We start from the raw sequence: 22,340 nt of genomic DNA on the forward strand, positions 1-22,340 counted from the left end.
ATTCACATAATTATCTTATTCTAAGAGATCCATTAAAGTATTTACAATAAGGAGGATGCATAGCCTTAGCAAACTTTTTACACAAAAATGTGTTCATTATTAAGTATCCTGTTGCTGTTTAAATGATCCTGCATTCCCATATTAGAAGTTTTCCCAGTATTTTTATGCCCTTTCAGACATGCTGAGAACATGCTGATATTTTACCAAGATGCTGGGGAGCCTAGGAGGTATGATACTCCCTCACTGTATATGGACTCTGTGAACAACATACCTACGCATAGCATCACAGAAATCAAAATGGACTTAAGACCACAGCTTTAATCCCCCTTTGACAGACACATTTGGCTAGTGCACATTTCTGCTGTAAGCACAGTTAGTGCTTTGTATATTTTAAGGCTTGCGCATTTTGCAAATGCTCACCTGAGGGCAGTATTGCACTGGGGTTGAGTGCTGAAGGAGCTCTGCGGGTTCTACACCTTAGGCCATCATCTGCGATATTCTGCAGCCACACTTTCAGAAATATGAACCAGTAAAAGTATTTAGACATGCATCATAAGCCTAATTCTCCTTGTTTCTTTGCCTTCTACCTCTGGACCTTCTACATGTTTGCCATATCTTGGAAACTTAGCCGGAATGAATCAGGCTCAGTAGCAAAGTGAAACCAAACCTGATTTTTCTAGGCTTAATGGGGAAAGGAAAATGGAAAGTAAGCTGAAGCCCACACTCCAGAAAAGTCAGCCTGTGCACATGGGATGTAGGCAGCAATGGATACCATCTCGGTACTACCAGCAATTCCGTACACTAGCAAAATGGCTGCATACCTACTAATTCAGATAGGGAAAAGTGAGATTCTCATTATACTTGTGATAATGGGAACTGCAGATGCTGGAGAATCCAAGATAATAAAGTGTGAAGCTGGATGAACACAGCAGGCCAAGCAGCATCTCAGGAGCACAAAAGCTGACGTTTCGGGCCTAGACCCTTCATCACCCTTCGTCTAGGCCCGAAACGTCAGCTTTTGTGCTCCTGAGATGCTGCTTGGCCTGCTGTGTTCATCCAGCTTCACACTTTGTTCTCATCATACTTGTTCTGTTTTGTCTTACATCTTTTGCATGTTTATTGCATTTTGCATCACACTCCTCCTTAGAATATTTGCCAGAGCCAACAACATGCTGTGTGATTACAGGAGAATATCTCTCACAAAATTCACTGACAGATCCAGCATCTGGGGTGAAATAGAGGAGAATGGCTTTTCTCTTCAGAAACAGGTTTTCTGAAAAGAAACTGCAGTTGGAACTTACTTTTCTAAGTTTCATGCATATTATCCAATGCTTTTTTTCTCCTTTTGGTAACTCTGACTGTTGTGAAACAACAATAAACTTTGTTATGTTAAAGCATCAAGGCTCTCAAACATCAAACTTCTCATCTTCTTTGTTGTGATATTTTACAAGTTCTTAAAATGTAACCCCAATAAATCTCATCTTGATTCTAATGCTACCAACGTATGCAGCATCTGGGACAGACCATTTCTGTCTGCAGTTGAGGGCAACTCAATTAATCTGTTGCTATCTGGTGAAAATAAACAGCAACTTCAAAAACAAGGTCAACATGTCCTGGGCAGATGGGCATTGAGTGAAAGCAAGTTAAGGAAATAAAAGGATTATACAATCTGGTTGGTTGTTGGATGTTGCTACATATTCAATAGTGGCCAGTATTTGAGAGAATTTGAGCTTATTGAAAATTGGACACCAATGTAGGATTTAAACTAATTCAAAACCCGAGACTTGCTTATTGTTAAAATTGGTTAAATAGAACTTAACCTTTTAAATAGAAGCATTTTCTTACCCAGTGTTGCTTAAAAGAGGCATTAGCAATTACACAGCTTTTAATGAACTTGCAGCAAACTAAAATCAGAATTTGCATAATCATTTCCCCACCTTCCCATCGCACTATGTTTGCTAAGGATTTAGCAATATTTGGAGATGCTGGACACTGAGTAAAGCAAGCAGAATCTGCACAATGTTGAATTAAAAAGGAAATTCAGGGAAAGAAAGTGAGTTTGAAAAGTTTACAAACAATCCTAATAGATTGAACCACAAATACACAGGAGGTAGAGTTACACACAAAGCATGCACTCCGTTTTGTGTTGGGCTGGTATATTTTGCTTGCTCCCATGTTCATTGTAATTGCTTTACACAAAATGATTCACCTTCCTCTGATCCTCTCATCAACCCACAGCCCCTGGTGAGGACCAAATGTATGTCCAAACTTATTCAATTCACAGGCTTGAAAAAGCAGAATTACAAATTAAATGGAAATGATCTCACAATAGTTTAAAAAATTAATGATTATCTGGCAACTTTCTCCCCAACCATCCCCATCTTACATGCCTCTCCTCCCCTCCCTCACACCTCCCCCCCGACCCCTCCATTCCCTCCCCTGTACGTACGCAAAATCAAAGTGCTCTTGAATGGGACATGCTCTTTCCATAGTGTGAGAGCTTCATGAGGATTCCATGCTGTGACAGTCTGTTCTGATGAGGCAAGAAGGCACACAACAGAACTTCCAAGCTGGTAGATGGAATTCTTATTTTTCTCTTCTTATTTGTCATTGCTTAGAGCCCACTCCTCAGAAATGACATTAGTTTCGCAGGCATTCAGATGAATTTATGTGATTGAATATGTTGTGCACTGGATAACCTTCATTCCCCCATACAATATCAATATATATTAACAGGTAACAGATGATAAAACTCATCAATGAAACCCAACAGTCTCCAAAAGTCCTCTTAGGATTTTGTTTCCTTCTTTTTTCCTCTCCTTATTTATGTTAGAGACAGCTAAACCTGTTATAGGGACCCACGTGAGTCCTAGTTTCTTGCTATGTCCCCATTTTGATTTATTTTTACACATGCTCCAAACTCCCACCCAATAAAGATTAGTTTAAAACTTTTTTTTTCATTTTTTTTCCTTTCTCCCATTTTTTATGTTTTTTTTTTCAAACTTTTTTTTAGAAGGCTACAGCTCCTCAGGTCTTAAGAGGCCCAGAGAGTCCCCCTGACGTGCTTGGCAATGTAAGATGAGTGTTGGGGCTAGCACCAGTCATCCTCATCAGTTTCACTGTAGGGTTCATGCATTCCTTTTCTTCTGCCAGGTCCTTTTGTTTTCGTCCCCCCGAGATTGTGATAGTACCCATTTGGTACTCGTCGCCCATGCCGTGAAGGGGACCCAGAGGATGATGTCACCCGAGAAGTCCTGGGCGACCTTCCGGAACTTGTTGCAATGGCAGCCTCGAAGGTCAGAGTTTCCTCGCTTGGCACATCATAGTCAGGGCTGCAGTAATAGTTATCATTGTGAGATCCCAGGTAAGGCTCAGATACATGGGAGCTGGGAGTGGACCAGCGGCTGCTGCTTTGGCGATTCAGTCGAGAGGATTCGTTACGGGGGATGGTGCTTCGCTCCATTGCGGGAGACCTGCTGCTGCTCTGCCGCTCCCCTCTCTGATGCTCTGGGGGCGGTGGTGAGTACCTGCGTGGCACGGGGGTTGGTATTCTGCCCTGCTGTGATGTATTCGTGGCTTTTCGGACCACAGGGGAGTAGGTGACATGCGGCCTAGGTGTGGAGGGAGTCTGGGGAAGTTGCCTGCGTCCGCGCCTTGGTGTGCTGGTGCCAGAAGTGGAAGGTACTGGACTCCCACTCACAGAACTACTGCCCTACATGAAAATTGAAACAAAGCAAATCAAAAAATAAAAAACCAGGAGAAAAAACACAGACAGAAAAACATTGAAGAAAGCAAAGAGATAACAAAAGGAAAAAAGGGAAGCAACGACCACAGAACAAAAAGCCAAAAGAAAGTAAAAAGAGAAAGTGACGTCTGTAAGTCAAGGGGTTTAAGAGAGCAGCTATGTCCTTTAGTTTAAAAGGGTTTAAAACCATATCGTTAGGCCATACACATTAAACTGTTTGGAATCTATCCAGAGAAAATGGGAAATACTATGAATGCTGGAAATCCTAAATCTAAGCAGGAGAAGGTTATGCTATGGATATGATTGTAGCTGAAAGAAAAGATGGATTAATTTTTTTTGGGAGGTTGGAAGTCTGACCCAAGTTGAAACTGGAAAAATCGGATGTTCTTCTTTTTACCTCTGAATTAGTGTATGTCAGACCTTTAAAAATGGGTAAACTAACCCCAACTAGGAAGCTCCCATTCCTTCTGGAAAAGCTAACTTAGCGAACTCTTCAGGTACTGACTGAGCCGGTGTGCATTTCTAGCGTTTTCATTCTTATTTCAACCAGATTTGTCAGGGAAAATCTTGCTAGGTATGTTTCCTGGTGTTGAGAATATCAGAGTGTAAAAGAAGTCAATTCTAACAATGGAAGACATTGTATGGGTTACATGCTGTAACCTGCCTGAATTTCTGACATTGAACATAACAAGCTATCTAGCGTACCCGACCAAGCCCAACAAAGTCTCCCTATTCAATCAAAATCCACTTTAGACCAATCCGAGGCACTTCCTCTCACTGTACGATATAAGTTTGTTCCTGAACCAGGCAAACTTCATTTGGTGTCAATCCTATAAGAAAATAACAAATTTTAATGAGAGCCATAGTGCAGTTGTTTTTTTGGTTAATTAAATATATTTTCACCAATGTGACCGACCTATAAGCATACTTGTGAGAATTACTGTCAATTTTACCCCAAATACAATGGATAGAATAAATGAAAATCTCAAAATAAAAAATATAAAATTTAGGATATGATTAAAATAAGGCTCAAATATAAAAAGACCTGGTGATGTAGGTCTGATACATGTGCTTTAGCTATTGGACTGTTGTGTTTTTTTTTATCAATCTTTTCTTTCTCATTCATGATGGTACTTCCTAGGGTACAGTTTCCTTGAGGCTGTCAGCACATCAAATGCTCATTCTTCATATCTGAGAGTGAACAGTAAGCTTAGACAGGCTATGTGATGTCATAAGACCATAAAATATAGGAGCAAGGTAAGGTCATTTGGCCGATCATGTCTGCATGGCCATTCGATCATGGCTGATATGTTTCTCAACCCCATTCTCCTGCTTTCTCCCTGTAACCCTTGATCTCATTTCTAATCAAGAACTTATATATCTCTGTCATAAATACACTCAATAACTTGTTTTCCACATACTTCTGTGGTGTGGAGTTCCACAGATTCACCATTCTCCAGCTGGAGAAATTCCTTGGGTCCTAGACTCTTATACTGGTGGAAATATCTTCTCCACCTCCACTCTACCCAGGCCTCTCAGTATTCTGCAAATTTCACTGAGAGCATTCTCATTATTGTAAACTCCATTGAGTACAGACCCAGAGTTGTCAACCAATCCTTATATGACAAGCCTTTTATCCCTGGGATCATTCTAGTAAACCTCCTCTGGAATCTATCCAAGGCCAGCACATCCTTCCTTAGATATGGGCCCAAAACTGCTCACAATATTCAAAATGCCATCTGACCAGAGCCTTATACAGCCTCAGTAGTACAAACTTGCTCTTGTATTCTAACCCTTTCAACATGAGTGCTAATATTACATTTACCTTCGTAACTGCCAACTGAGGCTGTACATTAACCTTAACAGAATCCTGAACTAGGATTCCCATATTCCTTTGTGGTTCAGATTTCTGAAGTCTTGCCCATTTAGAAAATAGTCTATGCCTCTATTCTTCCTATCAAAGTGCATAAATTAGCACTTTCCTACATTGTATTGTATCTGCCAATTCTTTGCCCAATTTCCTAGTCTAAATCCTTCTGCCTCCCCATGTCTTCAACACTACCTTTTCCTCCAATATCTTTGTGTAATTTGCAAATTTAGCAACAACGCTGACTGGTCCTTCATCCAGAACATTAATATACAATGTGAATAGTTGTGGTCCCAGCACTAGCCCCTGCGGAACTCTACTCGTCACCAGTTGTCATCCTGAAAAAGGCACCTCTATCTCTATTCTCTGTCTTCTGCCAGTCAGTCAATCCTCTATCCATGGCAGTACCTTGCCCCTAACATCATGGGCCATTGTCATATTTAGCAGTCTAACTAGGCCGTCATGAGGCATTTCAGCTGAAGAAAATCCTATCCTCATGCAGTATTTACTTACACATAAACAGTTTACAATGGGAAGTTTTTGGATAATTATTACCTGTGATAAACCTGAGATATGGAAGGCGATGACCTAGTGGTATTATCGCTGGACTGTTAATCCAGAGACCCAGATAATCTTCTGAAGACCTGGGTTCAAATCCTGCCATGGCAGATGGTGGAATTTGAATCTAACAATGATCACGAACCCATTGATGATTGGCAGGAAAAACCCATCGGGTTCGCTAATGTCTTATAGGGAAGGAAACTGCCATCCTTACCTGGTCTGGCCTACATGTGACTGCAGACCCACAGCAATGTGAATGACTTTTAACTGCCCTCTGGGCAATTAGAGATGGGCAATAAATGCTGCCCAGCCAGCAACGCCTTCATCTCAAGAATGAATAAAGAAAAAAAATCCTCCACTCCCTAGCACAGGAGAGCTGAAATGGATTGTAACTCTCTCCTGCCACCTGATCTTTGATCTGTTGTTTTGCATAGATGAGGAACATATACAAAATAAATTATTTTAATGAATTGTCCCTGGATATTATGATATAGCTTCAGATAGAGCACCAAGCTTACAGCTCTGGTAGTACAGCACAGAGGTGTTCTGTTTGCCTGCAGAGTTTTGGAAGTTGTAGATCAATAGTTTTGATTTTCTATGTACGGTGACTCTGTTGGATTGCCTCAGCTGTCAGATGATGGGAAGCTAAAGACAACTTGCTTTCTCAAATGGAACTGAAGAATGTAAAATAATAAATAATACAGAAAACATAAACCTCAAACTTCAAGTTAAACTTATTAGAAGAGGGGAGGTGGGCAGAGTTTGAAAAGAAGAATAAAACTGTTATCTCAAAGTTCTTCACATAAAAGTGAAATGGACGTCTAGGCACTGTAATGGAGATGATTATTGTTTAAGAATATGCAGACAGTATGAAGGTGAACAATAGATTTGTTTTGAGTGATGCAGTAAGACGATCCAAAATGGCTTCAACATCTGTACCTTACATTAGGTCCCAGGTGAGGAACAGTCATAAGAGGGAGGAAAAAGGCAAAAATTAAGGGAGGGAAGGAACAATGAAGTTTTACTGTTCTACAATTTTCCTATCTCAGGTGTGATGTTCCGAAGGTACCAAATGAACACCACACTATTATCTGAGAGACCTTACAAAGCAGGAAGCATCTCCTACGTACCGGTTAATGGGATACCTTGACTCAGGAATGTGTGTTCAGGTTGTTTGGTTATAGAATTGAAAGAAGATAAAACACATTATGGGATTTCTTTAATTGTGAGTCAGTGCTGGGGAGCAAAATATATAACTTTTTTGTTCTAATGTGTTAGCTTCAAACACTAACAAACCAAGTTCCAAAGGGGTAGGAGACCTGGGGTAAGGCAGTGTAATCAGAAGCATGGATTGTACTTGTTTACATCTAATTGGTCCCATAATGTATGCAACTTCCAGAATTAGCATAGTGGATGAAAAGCCTTTTAGATCAAGAACGTGAAACAACACACAGTACCACATCATGTAGAGAGGATTAAACCCGACCAGAATTACTGCGTATTAAACCATGACTCAACCAATTCAGATTCATCCATGTTGTCTACAGATTATTTCAATTTCTGTCCATTATTGAAGATTTTTAATGTCTTAACAATGATAACCCCTACAAGGATCTTGGCAAATAACTAATGTGGTTGACTCTTAACTGCCCTCTGGGCAATTAGTGATGGACAATAAAAGCTGCCCAGCCAGCAATGCCCTCATCCCCTTAATGGATCAAGAAAAAAAAATCAAGCTTGTTGTGTACAAGAGCCCTTTGTAAAAGGCATCAGCCTGTCAAACTGGACCTCATTACCTGAGTTCTTTACAAAGCAGAACCAGGGATGAGGTCTCATGTCACTGTGGTAGTGTCCCTGCCTCTGAGCGAGTAGACCCCCAATTTAAGTCCCACTTGCATCAGAGGGGCACAGTAATATCTTTGAACAGGTTGCTTAAAAAAAGCAGACCCAGGGAGGGTCTCTTGTGGTGCAGTGATAGTGTCCCTTTGTCTGAACCTGGAACACAGAGTTCAAGTCCCATCTGGTCCAGAGGTGTGTCATAATTGCTGTGGGTCAGGTTCATTAGAAACTAAAAGAAAGCAGACTTAGGAATAGATCTGCAGAACTGATTGTTGTAGGCTGGGACCAGCCCATATATGCCACGAGTAGTGGCTATAATCTAGTGTTCAACAATAAACAATGTTTCTTACCCGTTGGGCGTCACGAGTTATTACTTTGTTATAGCTGATTTTGGAGGTGCACAGCACAATAATGTTTGTGGAGCGTCAACACTGTAACTCCTCTCAATCGTATAGTGTCCTACATGATATTCTTCCCAATACAATTCAAGTTTTGAACAAATTTACTTGATTTACACAGCATTGTTAAACTGAAGAACCAACAAATTTAAGTTTCAGATTGGTAAAACATTGCCCATTACCTGGTGCTTTCCAAAGATCTGGACCAACCTACTATATACCTCCAGCATTTTGTGTTTATCTTTCAGAGTTTCCACATCTCTGTACAGTAAATTTTGTTTGGATTTTTCTTAGTTTAAACCCCATACCAGATAATAATTAAGAAGTGATGAGTGTGCAACATGCGGCCATTGTCAAAAAGACAAACTCATCTCTTAGTTCTCCAAGCTATCTGATCTCAGCCCAGGTGTTGCTAAGAAAATTTACCTCAGTGTCTCCAGGGCTAAGACAGGAATAAATTAATCCCATCTGTTGTTCCTGATCACCACTTTGGAATGTATTTTGTATGAAAAGATAGCTAGTGAAAGATGAACCATGCTTGGTCATTGCATAGCCTCCACATTTCTTCAGGGGAAACTAAAGAAACGTTAGCATTAAAAGGGGAGAGGGTGAGGAATTGATGGAAGCAAATTTATGTTTTTCTGGCAAGTGACCTGGTCCTCATCAGGGAATGAAAGCACCAACCAACAGGCTGCCTTGTTATTAGGTACTGTGAATGCCACGGGGTGTCAGTAATTGACAGCTGCTTAAGAATGGCAGCTAAGAGGATACGGCCATTTCACCCTCCAATCCTGATCCCAGTCCTTCCGTTTAGCTCCCATTAGGGCATAGATTGATTGGGTGAAGGGGAGATTTATGTATATATCTCTTCATGGTTCCATACTTTGGTGCCTGTATTCAATGTGTGTGTGAGCTCCTTCAAAGCTGAAGTGGTCTAGTGGGGAGGAAGATAGTCACCTTTCTGGCCTAACTGGAAGAGTATTGTTGAGTAAACAATATGAAGATTATTGCATTACTGTAACTAATTATGATTACATGATGTGACCCTGATACTCCAAAGATTGTTATGATTATCCCCAACCTGGTCTCCTACCAGCTCCTTCTTGACTCTGACCAAGACCCTGTGACGTTACCACAGTGGATGATGCTTACAGCACAAATATTAATCTTTTCTGATTCAAATACAATAGCTTCCTCCAGTTCTTTTTTCTTTGCACTATTATTATACTTTTTTCTATATACTTACATTAATTACTACCACTCTCTCCAATGTGCAGGTTTTACTGTTCTCCCTGAAAGAGTTCATTTTAAATGTGCAAAAATGGTAGTGCATTGAACAGAAGGTAGTTGACTCCGGCTGTCTTCTTAATGGTCTGAAGTCTGTCGTTCTCTCTTGAACTGGAAGGTCGATAATCTCTTGTATGTGTTTCAAGGAGGACCTTAGTAATGTATGCATTTTTTTACAGTTGCTGGTGTGGCCCTGCTATAGGTGGGTTTTTTTCCCTTTGTTCTTGGATGTTTGCTTGTTCTTGTCTCTTCTCAATGGTGCCCTCCTGTAGTTTATGCACCAAATCTTCAATTTGCATTAGAATTTGGTCCTCATTCCATCTGTAGATTTGTATTAAAGTGCGTGGATTTACTACAACGTCTTGAGCTTTCTCATTCCCTGACAGTGATTCAATTATTGGCGAAACAAGCTTGTTCATCTCCTCAGTTCTTTACTTGGAAATGCATTCTTGATGCTGTTGTATTCTTATTATTGTTGGGATTTTTTGTTTGCATGGTGAGGGGGGACATTTTGCTTGACCTGATTTTTTTCTTAATCAACTCAAAGCTAGACTTGAATTTAGAATTCATAGTTGATCATTGTTGTATGTGGCAATTTGACTCAATTAAATTGCAGATGCTTCTGTGCCTGTGTTTAACAGCACATCTCTGAAGTGATGTAGATATTACCTCTTTGTATGAACTTTGTTTTGAATTCACTTCAATTTTGATAGCAGTGGAAAAAATCTCACCAACCACTATAGTTACAACTTTCCATTCTCAGTTACAATTTGAAACTTTTCTTTTATTGTGACTGACCTCTGGAGATTTTGTTGTTTTTAAAGGCTTTTCTAAAGGTTTTTATGCGAGCTTATAAAGCCTACCAAAATTTTCCACTGCTTTTCCTTGGCTTTTTTTGGTTAAATTCTTCCTTTTAAATGAGATTGATGTCAATATCTGCCCGACTACACAGGAATGAGAATTCTTAGCTGTGAATTACATGTTTTTTAGCATTTGGTGTCCCCTATGTTGGAGAGGTGCTTGTAGCAGACCTTTAACACTAAATGCAGTGCCTCTTGGCCCATGTGAGACCATGCTGTTGAGCACCTGATGGCTGTAGGCAGGGTTTTGTCAGTCAAAGTTCATTATCTAGTAATATCACGATACTTGCTCAAGTGTCTAAGTTGAAATTTGTGAACTGCCTATGGATATAAATGTTTGCATGCCAAAATGTTTCACTTTAGTCATTGATATCCCTGAGGAACACTTTATTTTTATCTTCCATTGTCCTACTTAACTTTCTGTGCAAGTAGTTCTTCAGCCTTTTGCTTTTCTTGGTTGTGTTAGGCTTCACTGTATTTGTTGAAAGGGATCTACCTTCTCACAGTATAAGCATTCAGTTTTACAAGCTAGGCTCTGTTTGCATTTATAAAGTTTCTTTGCCTGACAGCATTGTGTCATGGTCAGGGGGCATAAAGAAAAGCCCCAAAGGCAACAGTGGTTCTTACTACATTTTCATTATTTTTGAAATTTTCATTTCAAATTTGTTCCTTTAAAAAACACTGACAAAATAGCTCGACTCATAAGTGGCCAAAACTAATGACATGATCGTAATTTCTGAACCCCTTCATTGTATAGACATCCCAGTTAAAGCCGACAGAATGTCTTGATGAAGGGTCTAGGCCCGAAATGTCGACTCTTCTGCTCCCCAGTGCTGGCTGGCCTGCTGTGTTCCTCCAGCTCCACAGTGAATTGACTCTGGCTCTGGCATCTGCACTTCTTGTAATCTCCAAGCTGACAGAAAGACTTGGTGTCATGGATCAGACTAAACCCCTTCAAAATATATTAGCTAGCCTAGATCCTAACTTTTCTTACTTTAAAGGTAAGTGTAAGGTGTTGCATTCCAGATGCAATTCGTTTGGTCAAACTACTCAACTTTAAGCAAAATACACTTTATTTTTAGACTACTGTTAAAATACAGATAAAATTAAATAAAAGGAAACAATTGGCTTAACTGTAACTCTATTAAAACGCTTAACAAAAATATATATTAACTACTACTAATTAACTGTTCCAACTCTGTCTCAACCTTTCTTCATTAAAAAAAAGGACAAAATGCACCTCTTAGAGCCACAGTATTGTCACATTGGAGAAAAGCCATCTGCTTCCAGCCAGCTTCTGATAAAAGAAACATCAAGATGCATTCCACAAAAATTGGTAAAATTACCTCATTATCTGTCAATGGAAATTTTGATGTGAGGTGAAGCTACAAAGTTTACATAATGACCTTCCACTAGGATGTGCCATTAGCATCTGAAATGTTTATCCTTGAGAGATGACTGAAACATCAGCTTATTGAATTGCTTAAATATGCCATTCTGGGATTCAAAATCAATTGCTGCTTGGCCTTGACAAGGAGAGGACTCCTGGCTGAGTTGACAGCCTACCTCAGAGCCTGAATCTCTGGCTCCAAGTTGCTGGCTGGACAGAAGCCAACTTTGCCTCCGACTGGGAAAACTACTGGGCGTAGCTAACCGAGGCAGCTATTATTGGACATTGACCTCGTGAAAGTTGTAACTCACATGAATTGATTATTTAATTCCTGTGGATTTAGCAAACCTTGTTGTTTGTAACCTATCCCCTATGGTCTTCTGATCACCTGTGATTGTGCGCGTGTGTGTGTATGTGTGTGTAAGGAATAGCGATGCCATTCCGCTGTCTTTTAAAAGTTTTATTACTAAATCTTTCTTCTGATTTTGTCTTAAAGGAGTTTGTTGTGAGAATTTATTTCAAAGATTGGGAAATGAAAGCCATGGTTTAGGGAACATCCTCAACCTACATCAGTAAGGGATTGGAATGAACAGGGAAAGGAACAAATCAAAAAATACTTTCCTGATTCAGGCTTAAGATAGGAAAATCATTATGGAATTTCCACAATTTCCATTGTCTGTGACAGTTGGCAAGGGCCTATATTGTCTGGAATCTGTCCGACCAACCACATTGGCTTATTAAGTGTGTCTTTTTTTGGTTTAGCCTCAAGAAATGAATAGATTCCACAGATTATATTGTATCAGAGATAATAGGAACTGCAGATGCTGGAGAATCCGAGATAACAAAGTGTGAAGCTGGATGAACACAGCAGGCCAAGCAGCATCTCAGGAGCACAAAAGTTGACATTTCAGGCCGAAGCCCTTCATCAGAAAAGGGGGATGGGGAGAGGGGTCTGAAATAAATAGGGAGAGAGGGGGAGGCGGGTCGAAGATGGATAGAGGAGAAGATAGGTGGAGAGGAGGCAGACAAGTTAAAGAGGCAGGGATGGAGCCAGTAAAGGTGAGAGTAGGCGGGGAGGTAGGGAGAGGATAGGTCAGTCCGGGGAGGACAGACAGGTCAAGGGGGTGGGATGAGGTTAGTAGGTAGGAAATAGAGGTGCGGCTTGAGGTGGGAGGAGGGGATAGGTGAGAGGAAGAACAGATTAGGGAGGCCGGGACAAGCTGGGCTGGTTTTGGGATGCAGTGGGGGAAGGGGAAATTTTGAAGCTTGTGAAGTCCACATTGATACCATTGGGCTGCAGGGTTCCCAAGCGGAATATTAGTTGCTCTTCCTGCAACATTCGGGTGGCATCGTTGTGGCACTGCAGGAGGCCCAGGATGGACAGGTCGTCTAAGGAATGCGAGGAGGAGTTGAAATGGTTTGCGACTGGGAGGTGCAGTTGTTTATTGCGAACCGAGCGTAGGTGTTCTGCAAAGCGGACTCCAAGCCTCTGCTTGGAATGTAGAGGTAGCCACAACGGGTACAGCGGATGCAGTATACCACATATCCCCCTATCTGGACTCCATTTTCTCCCCCTTGGTCCAAGAACTCCCTCCCTACGTCTGTGACACCACCCACGCCCTCCATCTCCTCCAGAACTTCCAATTCCCCAGTCCCTAACACCTCATTTTCACCATGGACATCCAGTCCTTATACATCTGCATTCTCCATGGGCCTTCTTCAAAGGCCCTCAGCTTCTTCCTGTCCCGCAGACCCGACCAGTCCCCCTCCACCAACACCCTCATCCGACTAGCTGAAGTCATTCTCACCCTCAACAAATTCTCTTTCGATTCCTCCCACTTCCTACAGACAAAGGGGGTGGCCATGGGTACCCGCATGGGCCCAAGCTATGCCTGCCTCTTTGTAGGTTACATGGAACAGTCCCTCTTCTGTACCTACACTGGCCCTAAACCCCACCTCTTCCTCCGTTACATTGATGACTGTATTGGCGCTGCCTCGTGCTCCCAAGAGAAGCTCGAACAGTTCATCCACTTCACCAACACCTTCCATCCCAACCTTAAGTTCACCTGGGCCATCTCCAACACGTCCCTCACCTTCCTGGGCCTCTCTGTCTCCATCTCAGGCAACCACCTAGAAACCAATACCCATTTCAAGACCACCGACTCCCACAGCTACCTAGAATACACCTCCTCCCACCCACCTTCCTGCAAAAATTCCATCCCCTATTACCAATTCCTTCACCTCCGCCACATCTGCTCCCAGGATGAGGCATTCTACTCCTGTACATCCCAGATGTCCTTGTTCTTCAAGGACCGCAACGTCCCCCCCGCAGTGGTCGAGAATGCCCTTGACCGTGTCTCCAGCATTTCCCGCAACACATCCCTCACACCCTATCCCCACAATAACCGCCAAAAGAGAATCCCCCTTGTTCTCACATACCGCCCCACCAACCTCTGGATACAACGCATCATCCTCTGACAGTTCCGCCATCTGCAATCCGACTCCACCACCCAAGACATTTTTCCATCCCCACCCTTGTCTGCCTTCCAGAGAGACCAACCTCTCCAGGACTCCCTTGTCTGGTCCACACTCCCCTCCAACCCCACTACACCCGGCACCATCCCCTGCAACCGCAGGAAGTACTACACCTGCCCCCATACCTCTTCCCTCACCCCCATCCCAGGCCTCAAGATGACTTTCCACATCGAGCAGATGTTCACCTACACATCTGCCAATGTGGTATACTGCATCCACTGTACACAGTGTGGTTTCCTCTACACTGGGGAAACCAAGCAGAGGTTTGGGAACCGCTTTGCAGAACACCTCCGCTCGGTTCGCAATAAACAACTGCACCTCCCAGTCGTGAACCATTTCAACTCCCCATTGCATTTCTTAGATGACATGTCCATCCTGGGCCTCCTGAAGTACCATAACTATGCCACATGAAGGTTGTAGGAACAGTAACTCATATTCCGCTTGGGAACCCTGCAGCCCAATGGTATCAATATGGATTTCACAAGCTTCAAAATCTACCCCACCCAATGCATCCCAAAACTAGCCCAGCTCGTCCCCACCTCCCTAACCTGTTCTTCCTCTCACCTATCCCCTCCTCCCACCTCAAGCCGCACCCCCATTTCCTACCTACTAACCTCATCCCGCCCCCTTGACCTGTCTGTCCTCCCTGGACTGACCTATCCCCTCCCTACCTCCCCACCTGTACTCTCCTCTACAGGCTCCATCCCCACCCCTTTAACTTGTCTGCCTCCTCTCCACCTATCTTCTCCTCTATCCATCTTCGATCTGCCTCCCGTGCTCTCCCTATTTATTTCAGAACCCTCTCCCCATCCCCTTTTTCTGTTGGAGGGTCTAGGCCCAAAACGTCAGCCTTTGTGCTCCTAAGATGCTGCTTGGCCTGCTGTGTTCATCCAGCTCTACGCTTTGTAATCTTAGATTCCACAGATCTCTTGTGCGAAGTTAGAAAATTTTCCTCTTAGGATTCATCTGGTTTGCTTCTGCATTTTTGCTTTAAGTGGCTTGGCTAGCAATTTCCACATCTCTTTGCTTCTGGAATATATGGGATTTCTATCGTTTCCTTGTTATTTTTGTTTTTTCCAGCACTGTCTCACAGCATCCACGCTACGGGGGCGTCCATGCTTTGGTGATGATACAAAATTAGAGTTGCATTTTGATTTTAAATGGCTACCCTTTTAGCATGAGTGATGTTATTGTTTGAAGTTTTATGTTTTGTAACAGGGTGCTTTGGCTTTAATCTTCAATTTCCATTTGGCTCAGTAGCTCAACTTGGAATTCAAGACTGCTCCAGCACATAAAAACCAAAAGAACTGCAGTTGCTGTAAATCAGGAACAAAAAGTGAAGTTGCTGGGAAAGCTCAGCAGATCTGGCAGCATCCGTGAAGAAAAAAATCAGAGTTAACGTTTCAGGTCCGATGACATTCCTCAGAATAGATGGTGACTGGGAAAATGTGAGTTAACAAGGTGTAGAGCTGGATGAACACAGCAGGCCAAGCAGCATCAGAGGAGCAGGGAAGATGACGTTTCAGGCCTAGACCCAAGCGGCTGTTTGGCCTGCTGTGTTCATCCAGCTTTACACCTGCTTATCTCGGATTCTCCAGCATCTGCAGTTCCTACCATCTCTGTAATTGGGAAAATGTCAGTTTATATGCAGAAAATACGGAGGGGGATGAGGTAGGGAGTAAACAATAGAATAAAGGATAGAGCTCGAAGAGAGAAGAGCAGTTGGATAGTCAAAGGAATTGATAACGATCTGGCTAGAAGGGTGAATAGCTGTTAATGGGGACTGTTAGTGACAGACAACAGGTAGTGTGTAATTGAAGGCTATGTGGTGACAAAGCCTGGCGTGTGGAGTGGGGAGCTGGGACATGGGAGAGTTTAGGCCCTAAAATTATTGAACTCTATATTGATTCCAAAGCGCTGCAGGGTCCCCAAGCGGAAAGTGACGTGTTGTTCCTCCAGCTTGTGTTGAGCATCACTGGAACACTGCAGCAAGCCAGAGACAGAGATGTTGGTCAGGGAACAGGATGGTGTGTTAAAGTGGCAGGCAACTGGAAGCTCCGGGTCTTTTCTGCGAGCAGAATGTAGGCATTCTGTGAAGCGGTCACCCAGACTTCACTTAGATTCCTCAGTGAAGAGGAGACCACACTGTGAGCAGCGAATGGAGTGGACTAGATTTTGGGAAGTGCAGGTAAAGTGCTGCTTCACCTGGAAGGTATGTTTGAGCCCTTGGATACTGGGGAGGGACGTGGTAAATGGGCAGGTGTGGTACCTTTGCCAGTTGCAGGGGAACGTGCCGTGGGGCTGTGGGGAGGTGTTGGTACTGAAGGAAGAGTGGACCAAGGTGTCCCGGAAGGAATGGTCCCTGAGGGAGGCGGACGAGGGAGTCAGTGGGTTTATAATGATATCGGTAGCCAGACTATCCACAAAAATGGAAACAGAAATGTTGAGGAAGGGAAGGGAAGGGATAGACCTGATGAAAGTGAGGGCAGGGTGAGAACTGGAAGCAAAATCAATGAATTTTTCCGATTACAGATTACAGAGGCAAGCAGGTCCGATTATATCATTGATATCTTGGAAAAAGAGTTGTGGGTGACGGCTGTAATAAGGAATGTACCACTTATTCCACAAAGAGACAGGAATTACTAGGGCCCATGTGGATACCCATGGCCACCCCTCTGACCTGAAGAAAATGAGAGGAGTTAAAACAGAAGTTGTTGAGGGTGAGGACAAGCGGAGGAGGGTAGTGGTGGGTGGGGGTGGTTCAGGTCTTTGCTCCAGGAAGAAGTGGAGACCCCTAAGTTCATCCTGGTGGGGAATGGATGTGTAAAGGGATTGTTCATCCATGGTAAAGAGGAGGTGGCTGGAGCCTGCCAACTAAAAATTTTGATATCCAAGTTGGAGCTGGATGAACACAGCAGGCCAAGCAACATCTTAGGAGCACAAAAGCTGACATTTTGAGCCTAGACCCTTTTCTGATGAATGGTCTAGGCCCGAAATGTCAGCTTTTGTGCTCCTAAGATGCTGCTTGGCCTGCTGTGTTCATCCAGCTCCACACTTTGTTATCTCAGATTCTCCAGCGCCTGCAGTTCCCACTATCTCTGATAAAAATTTTGATCGGTTGGATTTGGTGAGGGGAGCAGTGCCATACAGTGTCACATGCACACTCTTAACCTTTCTCTCCAACAGCATCAAAACACACTGGCTCTGGACTGTACCACTCCGCAGTACCTCTTCATCCTTCAGCTCATTTGCTGTCTAACAAGAAACATTTTCTTTTCCTTTCAGTCATCAAGGTCCACAAGATGCAACAATTCAAAAATACCCATGGCCCACTGGAACCTTCCTCTCCTTCCCTTCCCTCTGAGTCCATCTCCTGTCGGGTATTCACCGTCCCTTCTAACTGAATGTTTAGTATTTGGTAAAGGTCTCAGTCCATGCCCATTCCTTTCAACAAGAGTCCTCTCTCTGTCCCACAGACCCCTTTCCCCAGTTCCAACACTCTTCCGCTACCCAGACCTCTCCCTCCGGCCTTTTACCTGCACTCGATCTGTTCATTGAGAACTGTTGACATGATATTGGTCGCCTCAATTTCTCTGCCTCCCCACCTCACCATATCCAACCTGTCTCCCTCCAAACTGACTGCTCTCCATGCACCTGATGTGGTTATTAAGCCTGCCGATAAGGGAGGTGCTGTTTTAGTCTGGCATACTGAACCACACGTTGCAGAGGCTGAGCACCAGCTCTCATACCTCCTCCTACCTTCCCCTACACCATGACCCCACCATGATGCATCAGGCCATTGTATCACTAACTTTATTTCGTCTGGTGACTTTCAATAATTTTAGGGTCTAAACTCTCCCATGTCCCAGCCTCCCACTCCACACACCAGGCTTTGTCGCCACACAGCCTGCCATTACACGCTACCTGTTGTCAGTCACTAACAGTCTCCATTAACATCTATTCACCCTTTTAGCCAGATCGTTACCAATTCCTTTGTCTTCCAACTGCTCTTCTCTCTCTTTGAACTGGAAACCACTGTTTCCAAGCTGGCAGTCCCAGAACACCGCACAGCTCACTTCTACCTCCTCCCAAAAACCCACAAAGAGGACTGTCTGGGCAGACCCATTGTTTCAGCCTGCTCCTGTCCCACAGAACTCATCTCTTCCTACCTTGAGTCAGTCCTTTCTCCCCGGTCCAGTCCCTGCTCACGAACATCTGTGACTCCTCTGATGCTTTATGCCAGTTTCACAACATCCAGTTTGCAGGCTCCAGCCACCTCCTCTTTACCATGGACATGCAATCCCTTTATACATCCACCTCCCATCAGGATGGTCTTAGGGCTCTCTGCTTCTTCCTGGGGCAAAGACCTGAATCATCCCCACCTACCACCATGACCTGCCTCCGCTTAGCCAAACTCATCCTCACCCTCAAGAATTTCTCTTTTAACTCCTCTCATCTTTTTCAGGTATGGTCCCAGTAATGCCTGTCTCTTTGTGGAATAAGTGGAATATTCCTTGTTCCAGTCCCATTCCAGGCCCCACCCACAACTCTTTCTCTAGTATATCAATGATATCATTGGTGTTGAATGCCTCTCTTATGCAGAATTGAAAAAAATCATCAGTTTTGCATCCAATTTCTACTCTGCCTTCACTTTCACCTGGTCTGTCTCTGACTTCTCTCTTCCCTTCCTCGACAACTCTGTTTCCATTTCTGGGGATAGCCTGGCCACTAATATCCACGATAACACTATACACCACTGACTCCCACAGCTATCTCACACCTTGCTTACTGTTAAGACTCCATCCCATTCTCTCTGTTCCTCCATTTCCGTCGCAAATGTTCAGATGAGGCCAATTTTGACAAAGGAGCCTCCAAAAGGTCCACCTTCTTCCTGAACTGAGGATTCCCCAGCACCGTTGTTGACAGGGCCTTCAACCAGGCTCAACCCATCTCATGCACTTCTGCCCTCAGCCCTTCTCTTCCCTCCCCTAACAGCAACAGGGTTCCTCTTGACCTTACTTACCATCCCACCACCATCCACATCCAAAAGATCATCAGACGCCATTTACGCCACCTCCAGTGAGATGCCACCTCCAGGCACAAGTACTGGATAGGTTTGTCCCACTGAGACAAGGAAGGGGTGGTCAGGTGAAGGAAACTTGGATGACAAGTTATGTGGGACATCGAGTCAAGAGGAAAAAGGAAGCTTACTTAAGGTTGAGGAAGCAAAGATCTGACAGGGCTGTAGAGAGCTACAAGGTAGCCAGGAAGGAACTGAAGAATGGACTCAGGAGAGTGAAAAGGGGGTATGAAAAAGCCGTGGCAGGTAGGATCAATGAAAACCCCAAGGTGTTCTATGCTTATGTGAGGAACAACAGGATGGCCAGAGAGGGGGTACGTGCTGATCAGGGATAGGAGAAGGAACTTGTGCGCAGAGTCGAAGGAAGTAGGGGAGGTCGTTACTGAATTCTTTGCTTCAGTATTCACCAGTGAGAGGGACCTTAATGTGTGTGAGGATAGCATGAAACAGACTGATATGTTCGACTGGTTTGATGTTAGGAAGGAGGATGTGCTAGAAATTTTGAAAAACATGAGGATAGATAAGTCCCCTGGGCCAGATAGGATATGCCCAAGGTTTCTATGGGAAGTGAGGGAAGGGATTGCTGCCTCTTTGGTGATGATCTTTGCATTCTCACTGTCTACTGAAGTAGTACCAGATGATTGGAGAGTGGCAGATGTTATTCCCTTGTTCAAGGAAGAAAATAGGGATAATCCTGGAAATTACAGACCAGTCAGTCTTACTTCTCTGGTGGGCAAATTATTGGAGAGGATTCCGAGAGTTAGTATTTATGATTATTTGGAAAAGCACAGTTTGATTAGATATAGTCAGCATGGCTTTGTGAGGGGCAGGTCATGCCTCAGAAGCCTTAGTGAATGCTTTGAGGATGTGATAAAATACATCGATGAAGGTAGAGCAGTGGATGTGGTGTATATGGATTTTAGCAAGGCACTTGATAAGGTTCCACATGGTTGGCTCACTCAGAAAGTAAGGAGGCATGCGATTCAGGGAAATTTGGCTGTCTGGACACAGAATTAGCTATCCAATGGAAGACAGAGGGTGGTAGAAGATGGGAAGTATTCAGCCTGGAGCTCGGTGACCAGTGGTGTTCCGCACTGGTGGGATCTGTTCCGGGACCTCTGCTCTTTGTGATCTTTATAAATGACTTAGATGAGGAAGTGGAAGGGTTGGTTAGTAAGTTTGCTGATGACACCAAGGTTGGTGGAGTTGTGGACAGCGTGGAGGGCTGTTGTAAGTTGTAACAGGACAATGACAGGCTGCAGAGGTCAGCAATGAAGTGGCAGATAGAATTCAACCCAGAAAAGTGTGAAGTGATTCATTTTGGAAGGTTGAATTTGAATGCAGAATACAGAATTAATGGCAGGATTCTCGGCAGCATGGAGAGACAGAGGGATCTTGGCGTCCACGTCCATAGATCCCTCAAAGTTGCCACCCAAGTTGAAAGGGTGTTAAGAAGGCTTATGGTATGTTGGTTTTCATTGGCAGGGGAATTGAGTTTAAGAGCCATGAGGTTATTGCTGAAGCTCTATAAAACTTGCAATATTGTGTTCAGTTCTGCTCGCCTTGTTATAGGAAAGATGTGGGAGCTATACAGAGGGTGCAGAGGAGATTTACCAGGATGCTGCCTGGACTGGAGGGCAGGTCTTTTCAGGGAGCTAGGGCTTTGCTCTTTGGAGTGAAGAAGGATGAGAGGTGACTTGATAGAGGTGTAGAAGATGATGAGAGGCATAGATAGACTGGATAGTCAGAGACCTTTGCCCAGGGTGAAAATGACTATTACGAGCGGGCATAATTTTAAGGTGATTAGAGGAAGGTACAGGGAGATGCCAGAGGTCGGTTCTTCACACAGAGAGTGGGTGGGTGTGTGGAATGCGCTGCCGGCAGTGGTAGTGGAGTCAGATACTTTAAGGACCCTTGGATAGGCACATGAATGATAGTGGAATGTAAGGTATGCAGGGTATTTGATTTTAGAGTAGGATAATAGGTCGGCATGACATCATGGGCTGAAGGGTTCTATTGTGCTATACTGTTCTATGTTCTATTTTCCTGTCCCCTCCTTTGTCCACCTCTTCCAGGAACCATTCCTTCTGGGACAACCTGGTCCACTCTTTTTCACTCCCATCAGCAGCACACCCCACCCCCCACTGCTCCGCAGCACCTCCCCTGCAACTGGTGAAGGTACAACATTTGCCCATTTACCTCCTCCCTCCCTTTGCTGCTCACAACGTGGTCTCCTCTACATTGGGGAAATGAAGTGTAGTCTGAGCGACCACTTTGCAGAAATCTACATTCTGCTCACAAAAAAGACCCTGAGCTTCCAGTTGCCTGCCACTTTAACACAACACCCTGTTCCCTGGCCACCATCTCTGTCTCTGGCTTGCTGCAGTGTCCCAGTGATGCTCAACACAGGCTGGAAGAACAACACCTCATTTTTTGCTTGGGGACCCTGCAGCCCTTTGGACTCAATATAAAGATCAATAATTTTAGGGCCTAAGCTCTCCCATGTCCCAGCCCCCTACCCCACACATCAGGCCTTGTTATCACACAGCCTGCCATTACACACTAGCTTTTTTCAGTCACTAACAGTCCCCATTAACAGCTATTCACCCCTTAAGCCAGATGGTTATCAATTCCTTTGTCTATCCAACTGCTGTTCTCTCCGGGCTCAATCCTTTATCCTATTGTTTACTCCCTACCCCATCTCCCTCCTTATTTTCTGCATATAAACGGACATTTTCCCAGCTATTGCCAGGTCTGAGGAAAGAACTCAGAAAGTTC

The 22,340-nt window shown here is 43.8% G+C and overlaps 1 protein-coding gene across 1 annotated transcript in view; it reads right to left on the reverse strand.

Annotated features, from left to right (window-relative positions):
• Positions 1-2,449: 2,449 nt before the first annotated feature.
• LOC125447460 (voltage-dependent P/Q-type calcium channel subunit alpha-1A-like) overlaps positions 2,450-22,340 on the reverse strand; it is a 606,466-nt gene continuing 586,575 nt past the window's right edge. Inside the window, exon 46 of the mRNA XM_048521818.2 lies at positions 2,450-3,712. Coding sequence (XP_048377775.2) covers positions 3,092-3,712 — 621 coding nt within the window. The 3' untranslated portion in view covers positions 2,450-3,091. The remainder of the gene's footprint in view (positions 3,713-22,340) is intronic.

Source organism: Stegostoma tigrinum, chromosome 35, assembly GCF_030684315.1.
Source record: "Stegostoma tigrinum isolate sSteTig4 chromosome 35, sSteTig4.hap1, whole genome shotgun sequence".
NCBI lineage: Eukaryota > Metazoa > Chordata > Chondrichthyes > Orectolobiformes > Stegostomatidae > Stegostoma > Stegostoma tigrinum.